The sequence below is a fragment of the Leopardus geoffroyi genome, chromosome C2, assembly GCF_018350155.1.
Source record: "Leopardus geoffroyi isolate Oge1 chromosome C2, O.geoffroyi_Oge1_pat1.0, whole genome shotgun sequence".
In the NCBI taxonomy this organism is placed as follows: domain Eukaryota; kingdom Metazoa; phylum Chordata; class Mammalia; order Carnivora; family Felidae; genus Leopardus; species Leopardus geoffroyi.
This window is the reverse complement of record NC_059333.1, coordinates 40,016,955-40,033,716: the sequence shown is the minus strand read 5'-3', so window position 1 is coordinate 40,033,716 and position 16,762 is coordinate 40,016,955. Positions and strand designations below refer to the sequence as shown.

The 16,762-nt window shown below is 33.8% G+C and overlaps 1 protein-coding gene across 1 annotated transcript in view; it reads right to left on the bottom strand.

Annotated features, from left to right (window-relative positions):
* Positions 1–4,284: 4,284 nt before the first annotated feature.
* The window catches only part of CHMP2B (charged multivesicular body protein 2B), a 29,642-nt gene continuing 17,164 nt past the window's right edge, over positions 4,285–16,762 (bottom strand). The window contains exons 3-6 of the mRNA XM_045501685.1: positions 13,055–13,249; positions 9,577–9,679; positions 4,972–5,078; positions 4,285–4,783 (exon numbers count right to left, since the gene is read on the bottom strand). Coding sequence (XP_045357641.1) covers positions 4,673–4,783; positions 4,972–5,078; positions 9,577–9,679; positions 13,055–13,249 — 516 coding nt within the window. The 3' untranslated portion in view covers positions 4,285–4,672. The remainder of the gene's footprint in view (positions 4,784–4,971; positions 5,079–9,576; positions 9,680–13,054; positions 13,250–16,762) is intronic.

Here is a 16,762-nt window from a genome sequence, read left to right as displayed (position 1 = left end):
TCTGCTTTTAGTGATACTAATAAAGATCAAACATTATTTCATAATCTCTATAGATCATATATGTTTATGCACACATAATCACCATTAATTGGATTGCTAGAAACTTTGATATCTTAACAAAAAGAGATTGTTTTCAGTGGCTTAATCATCTATGCTTAAGTACACATCTAGCACCCAGGAGGTGTTGAACAAAATATACATACAAGGACTTTTATTTTTCAAGAGTAAATTCCATATTATTGAGCCATGTAGATATTTAAATTCTTCTCTGTATAATTCACCTGCTTACCATATACATTAATTGGGAAGGGATTCTTGAGTTTGTAAAAGGCAGGAATAGGATGTATATACATACATATATACTAGATACATACACAAAAATGCATATATGCATGTCTGAAAGTTGCAAATAGAAAAAAAAATAATTCAATATAAATCTAGAATAGTGACTTTTTTGCACTTTAAATATAAATCTGCTGAGAATGTTTAATCTGACTTTATACAACAAAAATAAGCATGTATAAATGCTTATATCATCCTCACATATATATGATAATATCAGACATTCATCCATAAAGTCATTCAGGTTTAGATACAGCTAGCATTGGGAAATAATTTTTCTCCCTAAAAGGAGTTATTTTGAATCAATACTTAATATCAAAACAACAAATCTATAGTTATTCACATTAGTTGTAAATGCATTGGTATTTAGAATTAATTTATTTGTATTAAAAAGTTTTTGAGACTATTCTAACTACATTGAGATATTTTAGGGGCACCTGGGTGGCTCAGTTGGTTAAGCATCTGACTTTGGCTAAGGTCATGATCTCGCACTCCGTGAGTTCGAGCCCCGCGTTGGGCTCTGTGCTGACAACTCAGAGCCTGGAGCCTGTTTCGGATTCTGTGTCTCCCTCTCTCTCTGACCCTCCCCTGTTCATGCTCTGTCTCTCCCTGTCTCAAAAACAAACGTTAAAAAGAATATATATATATATATAAAGAGATATTTTAATATAGATTGATCTTTTTATAAAAATAGAAAATGGTTAATGCTATTTAGAATCCTAAACTGCAATTAAATAAATGACAAATGTAATTTGCTATGCAGTTATCTATGTGTTCATACTTTCAGGAATAAATGGCAAAACCTGACTTTAGCAATAGTCTTTCCATCTAAAGTTCTTGTGAACTCTTCAGTGGTAAATCTTTAGGAATTCAGAATGGTCCATTAAAATGGAAAGATCTGTCACTTATACCAATTGGTACATTCAATTTTATCTTGCACAGATGGTTGACATTCATCCATTGACCCTTCCATCTCTAATGGTGGAAAAATTGATCTAGTAAAAAATATTTTCAGTGTTTTGGGGATGGGAGCAATGTGTCTTCGTGCACCCGCTCTCAACTTCTGGGGGAGATGGGGGTGGGGGAAGGGGAGTGTGTGTTGTGTGTTGTCCCAACAATTAGAGTCCCTTGTATCAGCCGTCACATTCATCAGGCTTCCTCTAAGGTAAATTCAATCCAGTTGACTCAAAGGAACTAAGTTTAGAAGAATGGTGTCAAGTCCCTTTATGGGAGACTCAATTTCTACAGAGAGGAAATTGGAAAGCTGATCTGTTTTTCTACAGCTGCAAAAAACCTATTCCTGCAGAATACTGGTAATCAAAGGAGAAAGTTATTATCAGTCTCTCTTCAGATCTGGACACACACCTAGTTTTAACATAAGAGTATCTAAAATAGGAGTGCACAAAATAAAATAGGAGTGCACATATTTAAATTAGGTCCACAGGGATCAGGCTAGAAGTGTGGCCACTGGGTAGTAAGGAATGTACTTGTGGCTGAGGGGAGAATGCACTTTTCTCCTAAAGGCAATCAGATGCAAATAATAAAATATACATCACTGTGCAGGTTGAATAAAGCCCAAGGCTGCCAGATTCCCTGTGTCTACAGAGACACAATCTTGAACCCCTTTCCACTGGCCCCTGCCTTAGCCAGGTACTCCTCTCCGAGCATGGAATATAATCTATGCAATGCAGTCACCTGACAAATGATTTTATGTTCTAACCACATTCTACTTCTCTGGTATTCTGAGATCTCTTCCACCCGTGACTTTTACATCCCAACAGAATGTGACATTGGACTGCATCCTTCTTGGTAAAACAGGTATTGCTATACTTTTCCATTCTCTATTGGCAACCTCTTGTCTGAATACAGTTGTTAAAGTAATCCTTTCACCGAAAAAAGAGAAATTAGGGAAACAAAAAATACAGTTGACCATCGAACAACATGGGTTTACCCTGTGCAGGGTCCACATGTTTATATGTGGATTTTTTTCAATAAATACAGTACAGTACCATAAATGTATTTTCTCTTATGATTTTCTTAACATTTTATTGTCCCTAAACTTACTCTATAGGATACAATATATAATACAGTTAACATACAAAATGTGTGTTAATTGATATGTTATTGGTAAGGCTACTGGCTATTAGTAAAGTTTTGGGGAGGTCAAAAGTTATATGCAGACTTGTGACTGCATGAGGTCACTGCCCCAATACCCACATTGTTGAAAGATCAACTCTATTTTCATTAAACTCAGTGTATAAGAATCCTTGTTTCCGAATCTTAAGTGTGGAGAATAAGTTTCATTTTTAGTCAAGGATAGTGTAACATAATTTTACAACGATTGTGAAAATTGCTACAAGAGCATTTTATAAATATAACCAAATCAGAATGTCTCTTCTCTCTACTTTGAGTCCCAAAGCCTTCCGTAGTATCCAGGTTTGCCTGAAAATAAAGGAAATCACTAAGACTTATCTGCTTAAAAATAGTATTTAAAAATGTTTATCCCCTACAGGTTCTAGAAAAGGAATCATCAGATGAATTACACGTGAAACCAATTCTTAGACTTATTCCATTCACAAACATCAATCCTGTACCAACTGCTAATTCTTAGGAAAGACATTTCTTAAAATTTAAGAAGCAGAGTTACCTATTTTCCTTCCAGAAAAATAATAAAAATCATTCTTTTGAAAAATTACCAGATATGCATAAAAATGTTAACTTTAGCAGAAGCCAAAAACAGAATAAAAGGGGAAAAAAGCATAATAGCAATAAATCTTTATTGGAATCTTTTTAACAAAATAATTTTTAAAAACAAAAGCCCCCCGCATGTAAACAAGAAAGTAAATAAAGTTAGTTGGCATTATTATGTACATCCAAGAATCAAAACAAATTCTGGGTTAACATTCCATAATCCAGTAAAATGTTTTGACCCATCAATGTTCAGGGAAACTAATACTGTAAACAATGCAACCTTATCTATGAACATCATACAATGCTTCATGAATTATAAATTAAATAGTTTAACTTTTCATTCGTCCCACCAACCCATATGCCATATGGATACTAGCCCTAAAATGGATTTACCTTGTCAACATTAGACCAAAATGTCCATCATCAGATGTTGACCTGGTCACACCTAACTGATCTCTCCTCCAATGTCTATGGTGGGATGTGCTAGAACCCATATATTACAACAGAACTTTTTCAAGCTAACCTAATCCTAAATTCTCTAATCTGCCACTTTACTTTTTCCTCACTTTCTATACATACATTAAATACCATAGCAACTTCACCTTAAAAAATACTGCTAATACATTAATACACATTTAAGAAATAATTTCTGACAAAGTTGTAGTTTATTTACCAAGGAAAAAATGCTAATTTTTATTTTAAAATTTAGGTTAAGTATTGTCATAGTAGTCTTAAACTAAAGATGGCTTCCATTTAGAGTGTTCAATATACACAATAAAGATCAAAATTAAACATATTAAATAGTATCTCACATGGGGAAAATTTTCTCAGTTCTTGGAAGAAAGACCAAAATGTAGTTTTATTACTATAAAATGTTATTAATTCAGTGTCTGTTTTTGCTAATTATTTTCATTTTTATAAGCTTTTACAAAAGAGAACCAGGATAATTTTTCTAAGAGGCCTCAATATTAATTTAAAATGTAATTTTTTTCTGTCAGTTAAAATAATTTAAAGATGTGCACAATATATTTGTTCTGTTTAAGGCAGGTGCCAAGCACATTTTGAAAGGTAATAAACTTACCAACTAGGATGTTCTCCCAAAGGAAAAAAAAAGGAAAAAGGAAAAAACCCATGACAGTTTTTAAGACAAATGTTTATATAGCACTCTTCTTTTGGCTCATTTAAAAATAATTTGGCAGCTGAACCGCCTATGGTCATAACACATATCACTCACAAAGGACAAGCAACAGATACAGAATTAATGATATATTTTTAATATTTTTTACAAGTCTCTTTAGTTGGTGCCTAGTGGCATTTAACAAGATTTTTTGTATTCCGTGTAAAAACACATAGAACGTAAACACTACGTAATGAATATAATTTCTCTAGGCCATGCAAAAAAGAAGTCAACTTTTTATACATCCTCGCTCCTAAATAGTTCTCATTAAAATCCAACTGTTCCCATTTTTGCATCCTTGTCATTCTTTGGTAAAAGATTCAAAATAGCCATAGGTTAGGAAACAACTGTTTGCTCGTGGTCTTCATTTTTGCAAATAAATGTGTTTTGTAAAAGGAATCTGCACTGTGCCTGATTTATACTAAATCATTGTAAGTAAGCAAAATATCATGGTTTTTCTGACTAATCTACTCCTAAAGCTTTGAGTTGCCGTTCAATCTCTTCATCGGAGATCGTAGCCTTTGAAGTAGAGGCAGATGGTAAGCTTCGAGCAGCTGATGGAGCTTTGGCCATCTATATTAAAGGTAAAGGGGAAAAAATGTGAATTACCAAATGTGGGGCAAGGACACAAAGGATGTGCTTCAAAGATGTTTACTTTACATTCAAACAAATATAAAATCACACATCTAACAGGAAAGGGTAACTTACAGTGACAAAAGTGGTAGAAACGATTTCTAACTGAGAGAAGAAGACATTCATACCTTTCCAGAGATTTCAATTCCGATTTCATCAAGAACTTGATTCACAATATCTTGGCTTTCTTCTTCATCATCAGAGCCATCAAAGATGTCATCAAGTGTGTCATTGACTTGGGGGGAAGGGGAGAAACAAAGCAATTACTTTCAAACTGATTTCAAGTTAGATTTACAGTTTTAGAAGGTGGTCCAACTATGTGCACATATTTGTATATTACACAAGAGCAAACTTAACCAACAAACTACAGAAGTCCTTTTTAAATGTTCGTGAAGTTCACTTATACATTTTTGAGTTACTAAATCTGGAGTAATTTTCGTTGCAACACAAATTTTCCTATAATAAAACAAGGCTACCCTGATTTTTTTAAATGTGTATTTAATAAACAACTATATGAAATTCACAGCTAAAGGCTTAAAGTGTTTTTGTTTTTTTTTTTTAAGTTTGAGTGAGAGAAAGTTATGGAGGGGCAGAAAGAGAGGGGGAGAGTAATTCCAAGCAGGCTCCATGCTGTCAGCAAAGAGCCCGAAATGGGGCTTGATGTCACAAACCATGAAATCATGACCTGAGCCGAAACCAAGAGTCAGATGATCAACCGAATTAGCCACCCAGGCACCCCTAAAGTTTTAAAATATGATTCCACAAATTGTATTCATTGAGCTAGTAGCTGTTAAATCTGACCATGGAAGAATATTTAGGAATCAAGTATCTTATAAATATTTGGGAGACAATTTGCTCTGTTTATACCTATATTCAACGTGTAGGTAGAATATTCTAACAAAATCTAAGGTTCGATATTTTATTAAACTTGTGTAAAGAATGATGTCCAATTTAACCTTGCAAAGATTATTACTGCTATATCCCTCTCTTCCTCCCTTCTCTTCCCAAACTATTTATGGAAAGCCTTCTGTACAGAAGGTATCATGTTAGGATTATGCCTTGTTTATTATCCCTGAATCAAAGGGCCTAGCATGTAGTACAAATACAATTAATGGACAGACGGAGAAAAATGAAGACCTTAAGTAGTTTACACTTAGAAAAGAAAAAAATCAGATTGTGGTAACTAAGATAAAATGATTATAAAAAGGGAAGAGATTACATCCAACTGGGAGGAAGTAACATGTGAGGTGGTCCTTGAAGGCTGCAAAGCATTTGATCAAACAGGTGGAATAGGATGAGCAAAGACTTGGTGGAAGACAATAGGGATATATTCAAGGAAGATTAAGTCCTTCTGTTGTGTGCATGAGTGGAAAATGCTTAGGAGGGAAAGAATTAAAGCAGATGGACCATAATCATCCTCCTGATCACTGGGGGATGCCTCCAAAGGAAAAAAGACAGGTAACAAAGTCTATCTCCTTGTAAGTACGCTAATTGTACTCCTGGTAAACAGACTAATATTTGCCAGTAAGAGTGTCCTTGTCTATGGAATGTTGTTAGCAGAATGTCCTTGGTTTAGGACTGCTATAGTAAACAAACCTACAATGTAGGAGTTTATGTGCGATGACTTCCTAGGAAATATCAGCTAAGACAGATAACCATCTGAGGGATAAATTTAAGATGTTTCATAACCTAAATGTTTCCTTCAACATGAGATGATATGCAAACCTCATTAGCCACATCATCTATTATTCTGGGTCAAAGAGCTTATGTCTGATATGGGAAAAAAAGATCTGGGGAATAATTTGAGATGTCCCAGCCCTCTCCCTGTTTCACATGTGCATCTTAATTGCTTGTATCCTTGACAATATTAATAAAGCTCTCTGGTTGGTATGAGCATGATTTGACAATTTGATTTTTTGTGTTAGCTCAAAAAGTAAATTTGGAAAAGGTTATATTAAATTTAAGGACAAAAAATGAAATATCATCTCTGAAGAAATAAAGCAAATGTCAAGACTTCAATTAGAGTCTCAATTCTTCCATTTAGTACCTATTCAACTTGTGGAGACCGTCCTTTTACCTCTGCTCACTGGCAAAATAAAGGGGCATGACTTGAAAATTGTTTTTGATTTACATCTGAGAATTTTATTTTGAAGTCAGCAAGAAGCAACTAAAGGAATCTCACTGGCATGCTCAGAGATAAATTTCTGGAAAAATAATTTAGCGGCTGTAATAATCCAATGCTAGTGAAGTAATGATGGAGGTGGGGAATCCAGGTCAAAGTCTGTAAGTGCCTCAAGAAGTAGTGCAAAAAAAAATGAAAGAAGGGAATAGATGAGAAGGAACAGAAAGGTATAATCCGGGATTAAAAAGAATGCTTTCAGAAAAACTGTAATTAACCATTTATAAATATATGTATACATACATATATATATATATAATATGGTTATGTAATATATACATGTGTGTATGTATGTGTGTGTGTGTATATATATATATATAAAATAGACTTTTTATAAAATAAAAATATATATATATATATATATATATATATATATATATATATATATAAAAATTCTTCTCAAAGAACCTGTTTCCAAAACTTGAATGTGAACAAGATCTGGAGCAGCAGTGCACAACATAAATATCAATTGGAAAAAGATCTATCAATTTAAACCTTGAATCCTTGACTTTACCTTTAAATGAAACACTGTTAATGTAATTTAGTAGGTTATAGAAGAAATGAGTAATCACCAACAATTACTATTCTTTCAGACTCATTTGCCAAGTACCAAAACATAAATGAAAACTATGATAGATAAGAGTTGTAAGTATGAGCTTATTGATTCTCTTCATTATAGCTTAATGGAAAAGTTAATTCCTCTAAGATCTCACACCTGTGCCATCACTGGAAGCCACATAAACATGATACTGCAATCATTATATAAATGACAATTCTCACATCATTAAAAATTCACTAATGATTCAAAAAAGTCATATTTTTAAAGATTCAAAGTGAAAGCTAAAAAAATTTTTGAACTATCAAAGATACACATACAATTTCATTATCTCCTAAAAGGAAAATAGATATTCTGAGATTGAATACTTGAACAGTTGTGAGTTTAGTAATTTAATCTGGTAATTTAATCTGATACTATTTTATACACTACATGCCATTAAATTAAAATGCTAGTAACTATGCAGAACTAATCTGGCATAGCTGTACATAATTGTAAAACAATTAGGAAATATCTTTGCAAAATAATGATATCAGTTTGACATATCATTTCAGGTAATTCTTCAATGTTGACCAGATGCTGTAACTGGCAAAATAAAGATTGGTATTGTCTTTCTGGGAAGAATTTGGTAGTATAAACCAAAAGCCTTATAAACGTTAATACTCTGAGATTCAGGAAAGTAGACAAAAATAATATAGAAACATTTATCAAAGGATTATCAAATACAAATTTTAAAAGTCTTATTGACCAATGTAAGAATGGTTCAATAAATTAAGATGGATATTATTTAATATTGATGTTATGCAGTATTTTTTTTTAGTGTTTATTTTTGAGAGATACAGAGACAGAATGCGAGTGGGTTAGGGGCAGAGAGAGAGGGAGACACAGAATCTGAAGCAGGCTCCAGGCTCTGAGCTGTCAGCACAGAGCCTGACGCGGGGCTCGAACTCACAAACTGTGAGATCGTGACCTGGGCCGAAGTTGGACACTCAACTGACTGAGCCACCCAGGAGCTCCAATGTTATGCAGTATTAACACCATTTAAGAAAAAGACTTCAGAGAAGACTTAAGGTCATAAGTACATGCGTATGTCATACTAGTATGTTTTTTAAAAGCAGAATAAGGTTCAAAATTACACATGTAATAGGATTAACTACTATAAGATATGGAAAAATATAGGAAAGAAACATACCATATTAACAGTAACTATATCTGTGAGATGTGATAATAGATTTTTCATAAATTTCATTCCTTTGTATTCCCTATATTTCTACTACAACATGCAATTAGCTTATAGTAAAAAAGAAGAAAACTAAGTATTAAGTAACTCTGGGAAGGAAAAGAAAAAAATAACAGAAGAGCTCCATTATCTCTACCTCCAATAAAAACACACATCCTCTACAGTATGAAAGAATCAACACAACTCTGAAACTATCAAATTCATCAGGAAGAGTTATTTTATTCACAAGTTGGTTTTGCTGCACTAATCAATAAAGTAAAACTGCTGTGGCCAATATGGCATAGAAATATGGCATATCATATTTTATATTTTTCCTTCCACTAAAGTTGGATAGAATTTTGAGCCTTATACATTGCCAATTTAAAAATGTATTAGGAGTGCGTGGGTGGCTTAGTCGGTTAAGCGTCCAACTTCAGCTCAGGTCATGATCTCACGGTTTGTGAGTTTGAGCTAAGTTTGAGCCCCCCAAGCCCCCATCAAGCTTTGTGCTGACAGCTCAGAGCCTGGAGCCTGCTTCAGATTCTGTGTTTTACTCTTTTGCTCCTCCCCTGCTCTCTCTCTCTTAAAAACAAACATTTAAACATTTTTTTAATTAAATAAAATTAGAGTTACAATACAGACATCTATTCAAAGGGTGCTATATCATTTTTTTCAACATTTGTCCTTTTATGGATTAGAATATAAGGTTGCTAGTAAATAAACTTGGCTAACTCAAAGATGAAAAAACTGCAAAGTTGATTATAAGTTATTAAACTTACTCATTTCTTCAGTCATTTCCATTTTCATGTTCTCCTTCTGGAAGTTCTGCATTGTTTGTAATGTTTTTTGTGGATCCATCTTCTTGTTAACTGCTTGCATTGTCTTTAAATATATGAAAAGATTCGTGTTGGCTACATAATTGGAAAAATTTTACTATGAAATAAGTTCAAAGGGAACACATCAAATTAGATACAGGGTTTCTAAAAATATACATTCTATCATCATCAAATATAAGAGTATCAAGTATTCTAGAAAAAAATGAAATATTTGGATACCATCTGCTTAACTGTTGTATAATAAAGACCAGGTGAAAAACTCACATGAACAGTAAGCAAAATAAATAAATAAATAAATAAATAAATAAATAAATAAATAAATAAATAAAGTAATTAAAAAACATTGTCAGCAACAACAAAAAATCCAATGCTATTCAAATGGGAAAACTACATTTGCCTATTATGTGCCAAGCAGTTAATGTCTAAATTGAAAATAATTGTAACTTAAATTTTACAAAATTTGTCGCTTAGCTTTTGATGTCTAAATGAAAAAGGATACACAGCATGAATACTTAAACCGTTAACATATTTTAAATCACGGTATGGAGAAATGAACAGAACGAGTTTTGCAAAAAAGTGTGAAAAGAATTCTTACATTTTATATTCACAAGTTATTTCATTAAAAGAGATTAATGCTATCTAGTATGGGCAAATATTTTATACATATTATATACAAAATTTACATATGTATTACAGTTAGTTCAGTATTGAAAGATACTATACAATATAAAACACATCAGTTTCAAAGATACCAAGCAGTCTTTTCTCAATCTGTATGTAATGCTGCAGCCAAAGTAACTAGTAACACTAGATTTCCCCCATCCCCCTCCAGCGCATACCTCTCAAGTGGCTTTCCATTGCTCTTAGTAGTAAAAGCCAAATTCCAGAATTCTCTGAGACCAAACACCACCGAACTCTGCTGAACAAGCTAGTCTTATTTTGTACCGCTGCCCTCTAGCCACACTGATCTCACTTGTTATAAATGAAATTCTCTATTTATTGATGTAAATTATATTACTTGCAACTTAATAATACTAACAACAATGATGATGATGATGATAAAGCAGTAAATGCCTATATAGCCTTAACTATGTGCCAGGCCCTGTACCTAAAGCATAATTATTTATATATAACATTTAAAGTTAAAAGACATTTAGACCTGACAAATGTTTATGTACTAGGCACCACCATTTTCCCTACACTATAAATGGAGAATGAAGGCACAGAAAGGCAAATTCACTTGCCACAAGTCCTAAAGCTACTGAATAGACGTGAGATTTGAACTCAAGTAATCCGGTTCAAAATGTATGCTCCTAATCACTACACTGAACCACCTCTTCGAGTGAGCTGTTTTTGGAACAGACTGTCCATTTTAAGCCCCTGCCTGGTTTTGCTTCATCCCCATCATTTGTTATAGTTCCTACTCTAGGGTCTAAACAAGTATTTGCAGAATTAAGACATTTCTAAGATAATTAAGTGAAAATTCCAGTTCAGCCATCTCTGCATGGCAGGACCATATTCAGTACCTTCTCCTAACCTACTACCTGTAAAAGAAAAAACTGCAAAGTAGATGGCTTTTCCCTTATTACTGAAAGGTTACCCAGCTCAACTGTGTGATCATCACATAAGATCTTTTCCCAAATTAGATGTTTAGTCCTGTCCACTTGTGAAAACAAAAAAGGAAAACGAAAGTTTTTGCTCTTAACTGTGTATTTTTTACTGTAAAATGACAAAGATCCATCAAGAGTAAATTAACAGAACAAACTTACATTGAAATTTCCTCCATTTTTTTTAAGAACATAATGTGTCACTATACTTACTGCACTTGAGAAAGGCAAATTTTCGTGTGCTCTGTAATCTAAAAAACAATTATAGTTGCTCCTCATTATTTCTGGATTCCATATGTGTGGATATGCCTACTCACTAAATTTATTCGTAACTGCAGACCAATACAGTGCTTTTCTGTTCTTTGTGGACACACAGGGAACGGCAAAAAAATTGAGTTATCCAACATGGTTGTTTCCAGCTGAGGTCAAACAAGGTGACCTCTGCTTTCTTGTCTCAACTCTCATACTGTACACAAGTGTCCTTATTGTGGTCTATTTAGTGCCACATTTTTGTAACTTTTGTTGATGACTTTGCCATTTAAAATGGCCCCAACCATAGTACTAAAGTGTTGTGTAGTGCTCCTAAGTGTAGGAAGCTATAATGTGTTTGTGGAAAAATACATATTAGCTCTGATTAGGCATGAATTCAATGTTAATGAATCAATAATACTTATTAAATATGGAGTCCTTCAACAGAAACACACATTAAACAATGTTAGCGTATAAGTTGGTTGACAAAAATGTTGTCACCAAAGGCTCACAGGAACCTAACCTTGTATTTCCCTAGGAGCAATGATTCGATATTCACTAACTCAGTGTTCCCAACTACAGAACATTAACTACTTCAAGTAACAAGAATCCACTGTACATACCATTTTTCTAATATGAACCTCATACTTGCTCTTCCTCTGTGGCTTTCTTTTCTTTTGGTCTCCATATTCAAATACTCCTCCTTCCTTATATTTAACAACTAGTGATATTTTTCACACCTAGGTCTTCTAAAAGTCTTTCAGATCACTCAATTCAAAGATCTGAACAGTTCACTGAAATTTAGCACACACTGATGTATAGTGGGTAGTTTCCCCATTAGAAATAGTTTAACCTCCCTGCTCCTTACTCCCACCCCATCCTCAACTGAACAGTAAAATCTGTGAGAGCAGCGCCTTTGTCTTAAAAGTCTTCTTATTCTTCACAGTACTTCATACACATCAAGGGGCTCATTATTTATTAAAAAATCAAAAAGCTCAAAGTCCTTTAAACTCCATAGTGAAAACATTTATTTTTTTATACAAAGGGTGTAAGTTAAACATAATTTTCTGACAAAATTAACTGGTAAATCCTTCTGACAGAAATCACATGTCCTTCTGACATATACATGAAAATGGATCAAGAGGAAATTACTACTCAGAAGTAATCAAAACTTACAGCTTAATGAAATAACAAGACCAAAAATCTTCTGACAATTTAAGGGAAAAAGCAAATAATACTTTAAGTCGATTTAAAAAATTTAGAAGCTAAATGTGACCCTGGGACAATCAACATGTCCTAACAAAGAAATTTTATAGTAAAACAAATCGGTAAAGAATCTATGTACACCTGAATCTAATATAATATTGTAAGTTAACTATATTTCAATGAAAAAAATCTAGAAGTATTTATTTAGATTATCTAGTCTTATAACTTCTTTTACTAAATATTACACAGATTCTGTACCCCATATACATCAGGAGGTACTTTTAAATCTGACTTGAATACTGACATTTAAATATCTTAGATAAAATTATAAATGTATGGATATAAAGGTCCCCACTTACTTTTGCTGTAGTAGACATTGCTCCTGCCATCTTCATCTGGGAATTCATAACTTTTGTTTGTGTGGACATAGAAGTGACTTTAGAACTTACAGCAAAAGTTCTTGTTTTCTGTTTCCGTAGATGTACAAGCTGTTTCGCTAAAACTCTGCAAGCTTCTTTATTACCAATCTTAGCCATTTTCTTAATTTCTAATTCCTAAGAAAGGAAATAAAAACAGGGGGAGAAAATCATTGATAGGTCGTTCCCAATGATTTATTTCAGAAGAAAAATCAAACACACATCATACACCCTTTTCTCCCTGATCACGAAGACAGGAAGAGGCGGTCATAAGGTCAGAGAAAAAGAGTAATTGGAGAGAGCAATTTATTCCATATGTTTCCATGGGAAAGACAGAACTAGTACCTTCATCCACAAATACAAAGCAAGTCTACAAAATAGTATTCACAAAAAGCCCCAGAAGAAAAGGAAAAAGCTCAACCCAAAAGTCAGTAGGATAAAGGAAAAAAAAAAACAAAAAACAAAAAACAAAGAGTTGGTGGGACAGAGAAAAAAGCACAAGGGTAGATTTAAGGCTAATTATATAGACAATTACATTAAGTAAGAAGGTTCATCCAACACCTTAATAAAAGGCAAGTTGTCATTTTAGATAAGAATATAAACCCAAATATATGCTATATCAAGAAACCAACTTTAATTACAAAAAACAAAACTAAGTAAAAGGATAGGAAATATACTCTATAATTATTTACTAAATTCTGAAAATCTGGAATGGCTACATTAATATCAGATTCAAAAAAACTTGAGAAAGGAATATCATAGGAAATAAAAAGGGGCATTTCATAATGATAAAGATATATTTCATAATATAAAGATACGAAAACAATCCTATATGTGCATGCATCTAAGAACAGTGCTTCAACCTTGAAGCACAGGGGCGCCTGCGTGGCTTAGTCGGTTAAGTGTCCAACTTCAGCTCAGGTCATGATCTCACAGTTCATGAGTGAGTTCAGGCCCCGCATCGGGCCCTGTGCTGACAGCTCAGAGCCTGGAGCCTGCTTCGGAATCTGTGTCTCCCTCTCTTTCTGCCTCCCCCCTGCTCACGCTCTGTCTCTCTCTCTCTCAAAAATAAAAAAAACATTAAAAAAAAATATGTGAAGCACAACTGAAAGAACTGAAAAGAGAAACAAATACACAATTAGTATGAGGAATATCAACAACTTCTCTCTTAAGTACACTGCTATAATTGTTAGAACATGTGAACAGAGACTATGTAATGCTATAGATTTATCACCAACTTGACCTAAACAACATTTTTATTTTTAAAATAACAACAGCAGAACACTCTTTTCACAAGTGTACACTAAAAAAGAAGAAAAATCACCAAAATATACCACATTTTGTATCAGAAAACAAGGCTCAATAAATTTACAAGGACTGAAATCATACAAAGTGTGTTCTCTAACCACATGAAATAAAACTGGAAATCTGGAAAACTGGAAGGAATATCATAAATAAGCAGAAATTAAACAACATGGTTCTAAATAAGTCATGGGTTGGAAAGATCTCAGGAGAAATAAGATAATATTTTGAACTTGGAACAAAAAGAAAAATGCAACATATCAAAATGTGTGGGCTATAGTTAAAACAGTTCTTAGAGGGAACTTTATAGCATTAAAGCTTATATTAGAAAAAAATGAATATCTCATAAGCTTCAAAATAGAGAAAGTAAAAAAAAAAGTAAAACACTAAGTAAACAAGGAAAAATATAAACAATAAATCTAGATAATAGGAAAGAAAAAACAATATAGAAAATTAATGAAATCAAAAGCCATTTTTTATAAGAGATTGACCATTGGCATTGATAGACCATTAGCCAGATAGATGAGGGGAAAAAGTGATACAAAGAGAGCATAAAAATTACAAAGATGAGGAATGCAAAGGGGGGCATCACTTCATATCCTAAAGATGTTAAAGGATAATATGGGAACATTATGAATAACAGGTCATTACATTTTAACATTTAGTAAACATGGATCTTGACAGATGCTAACTACCAAAGCTCATTTAAAAAGACAGATTATTGGGGCACCTGGGTGGCTCAGTCGGTTGAGCGTCCGACTTCGGCTCAGGTCATGATCTCACGGTTTGTGAGTTCGAGCCCCACGTCGGGCTCTTTGCTGACAGCTAGGAGCCTGGAGCCTGCTTCAGATTCTGTGTCTCCTCTCTCTGCCCCTCTCCCACTTGTGCTCTCTCTCTGTCTCTCAAAAATAAATAAATGTAAAAAAAAAAAAAAAAAATTAAAATAAAATAAAAAGATTATCTGATGATCCATTCTGTAGCTGTTTTTTCTAAAAACTGAACTGGTAGTTTAAGAACCTATCCACAAAGACAGCTTTACTGATGAATCTTCTCAAATATTTAAGGAAGAAATACACATTCTTCCAGTAAAGAAATAAGAGAAACCAACTCATGCTTTAAAGTCAGCATCACTCAGACGTCAAAACCAAATAAAGACACTGCATGAAAAGATAACTACAAATCAGTATCTTTCACAAACACAGATACAAATATTCTTTACTTTTTCTTTGTGAGAGACAGAGGGGTAACACATACAGGAGGGGCAGAAGAGGGGTAGGAGAGAGAGAATCTCAAGCAGGTTCCATATGCAACACAGGTTTGATCCCACAACCATGATATCACGACCTGAGTCAAAATGAAGAGTTGGACACTTAACTGACTGAGTCACCCAGCACCCCTAGATGCAAATACAGTAAAACCTTGGACTGCGAGTGCTCTGCAAGACAAGCAAACATTTCTAATAATTTTTAACTTGATAAACAAGCGATGTCTTGCAATACGAGTAGTATGTGATGCTGAATGTCACATGATCACAACTGAGCCAATGGTTCTTCTCTCTCTCTCTCTCTCTCCATATCACTGTGGAATTGTGAGTGATCGTCTCCCATGCTCAGATGCTCGATCTTAGACCAAGATGTTTGGCAGAAATTGGTGATTTTTCAGAATGTTGGAAGGTGCCCACAACTGGCACTAGTGTATTTTTTGTCACTTCAAAGCACCAATGGATGGTTTTTTGCTTTTCCAAACAAGAGTAAGCTTAGGAATGTTCTGCTTCATTCCAAGTCAGGCTGCCTTCATATAGAGACCCTTTCCCCTGCTGCCTTATTGTCAGTTACATTAAATACAGTATATGACAAAAGTTTATAAATACTGTACTGTAGTCAACATCTGTGTGAGTGTACCCCCACACAGGAAAAGGTTGAAAAGAAAGGCGGTAAGATGAAGGAGATGATTATGGTGAAAGTTAAGGAAATTATCGAGAAGTACAAACAAGGTATGCAAGTGGCTGAAACTGCAAGATTTTATAAGAAGTCTATGTTTGCATCTTGTCTGCAGTGAAGGAGGAGGAAAAGGCAGAGGAATCCCTCACTTCAAATGAAATTAGGGAGATGTGTAAAATGTGAGATATAGCGCAAAATTTTGTAGAAAAGCACCACCCGAATAAGGCTGTGGCAGTGCAAACAACAAATCTGTTTAACGACAGTGCAATGTCACACTTAACATGAAATCCTCAAAAGGAAGCAAAAGCAAGTATCATTGGATAGGTTCTTTGTAAAGCTGCATGAAAAGAAAAAGATTCCATTGAACCAATAGATAGTATTGATTGTTAGTGACAGTGAAAGTTGTCCT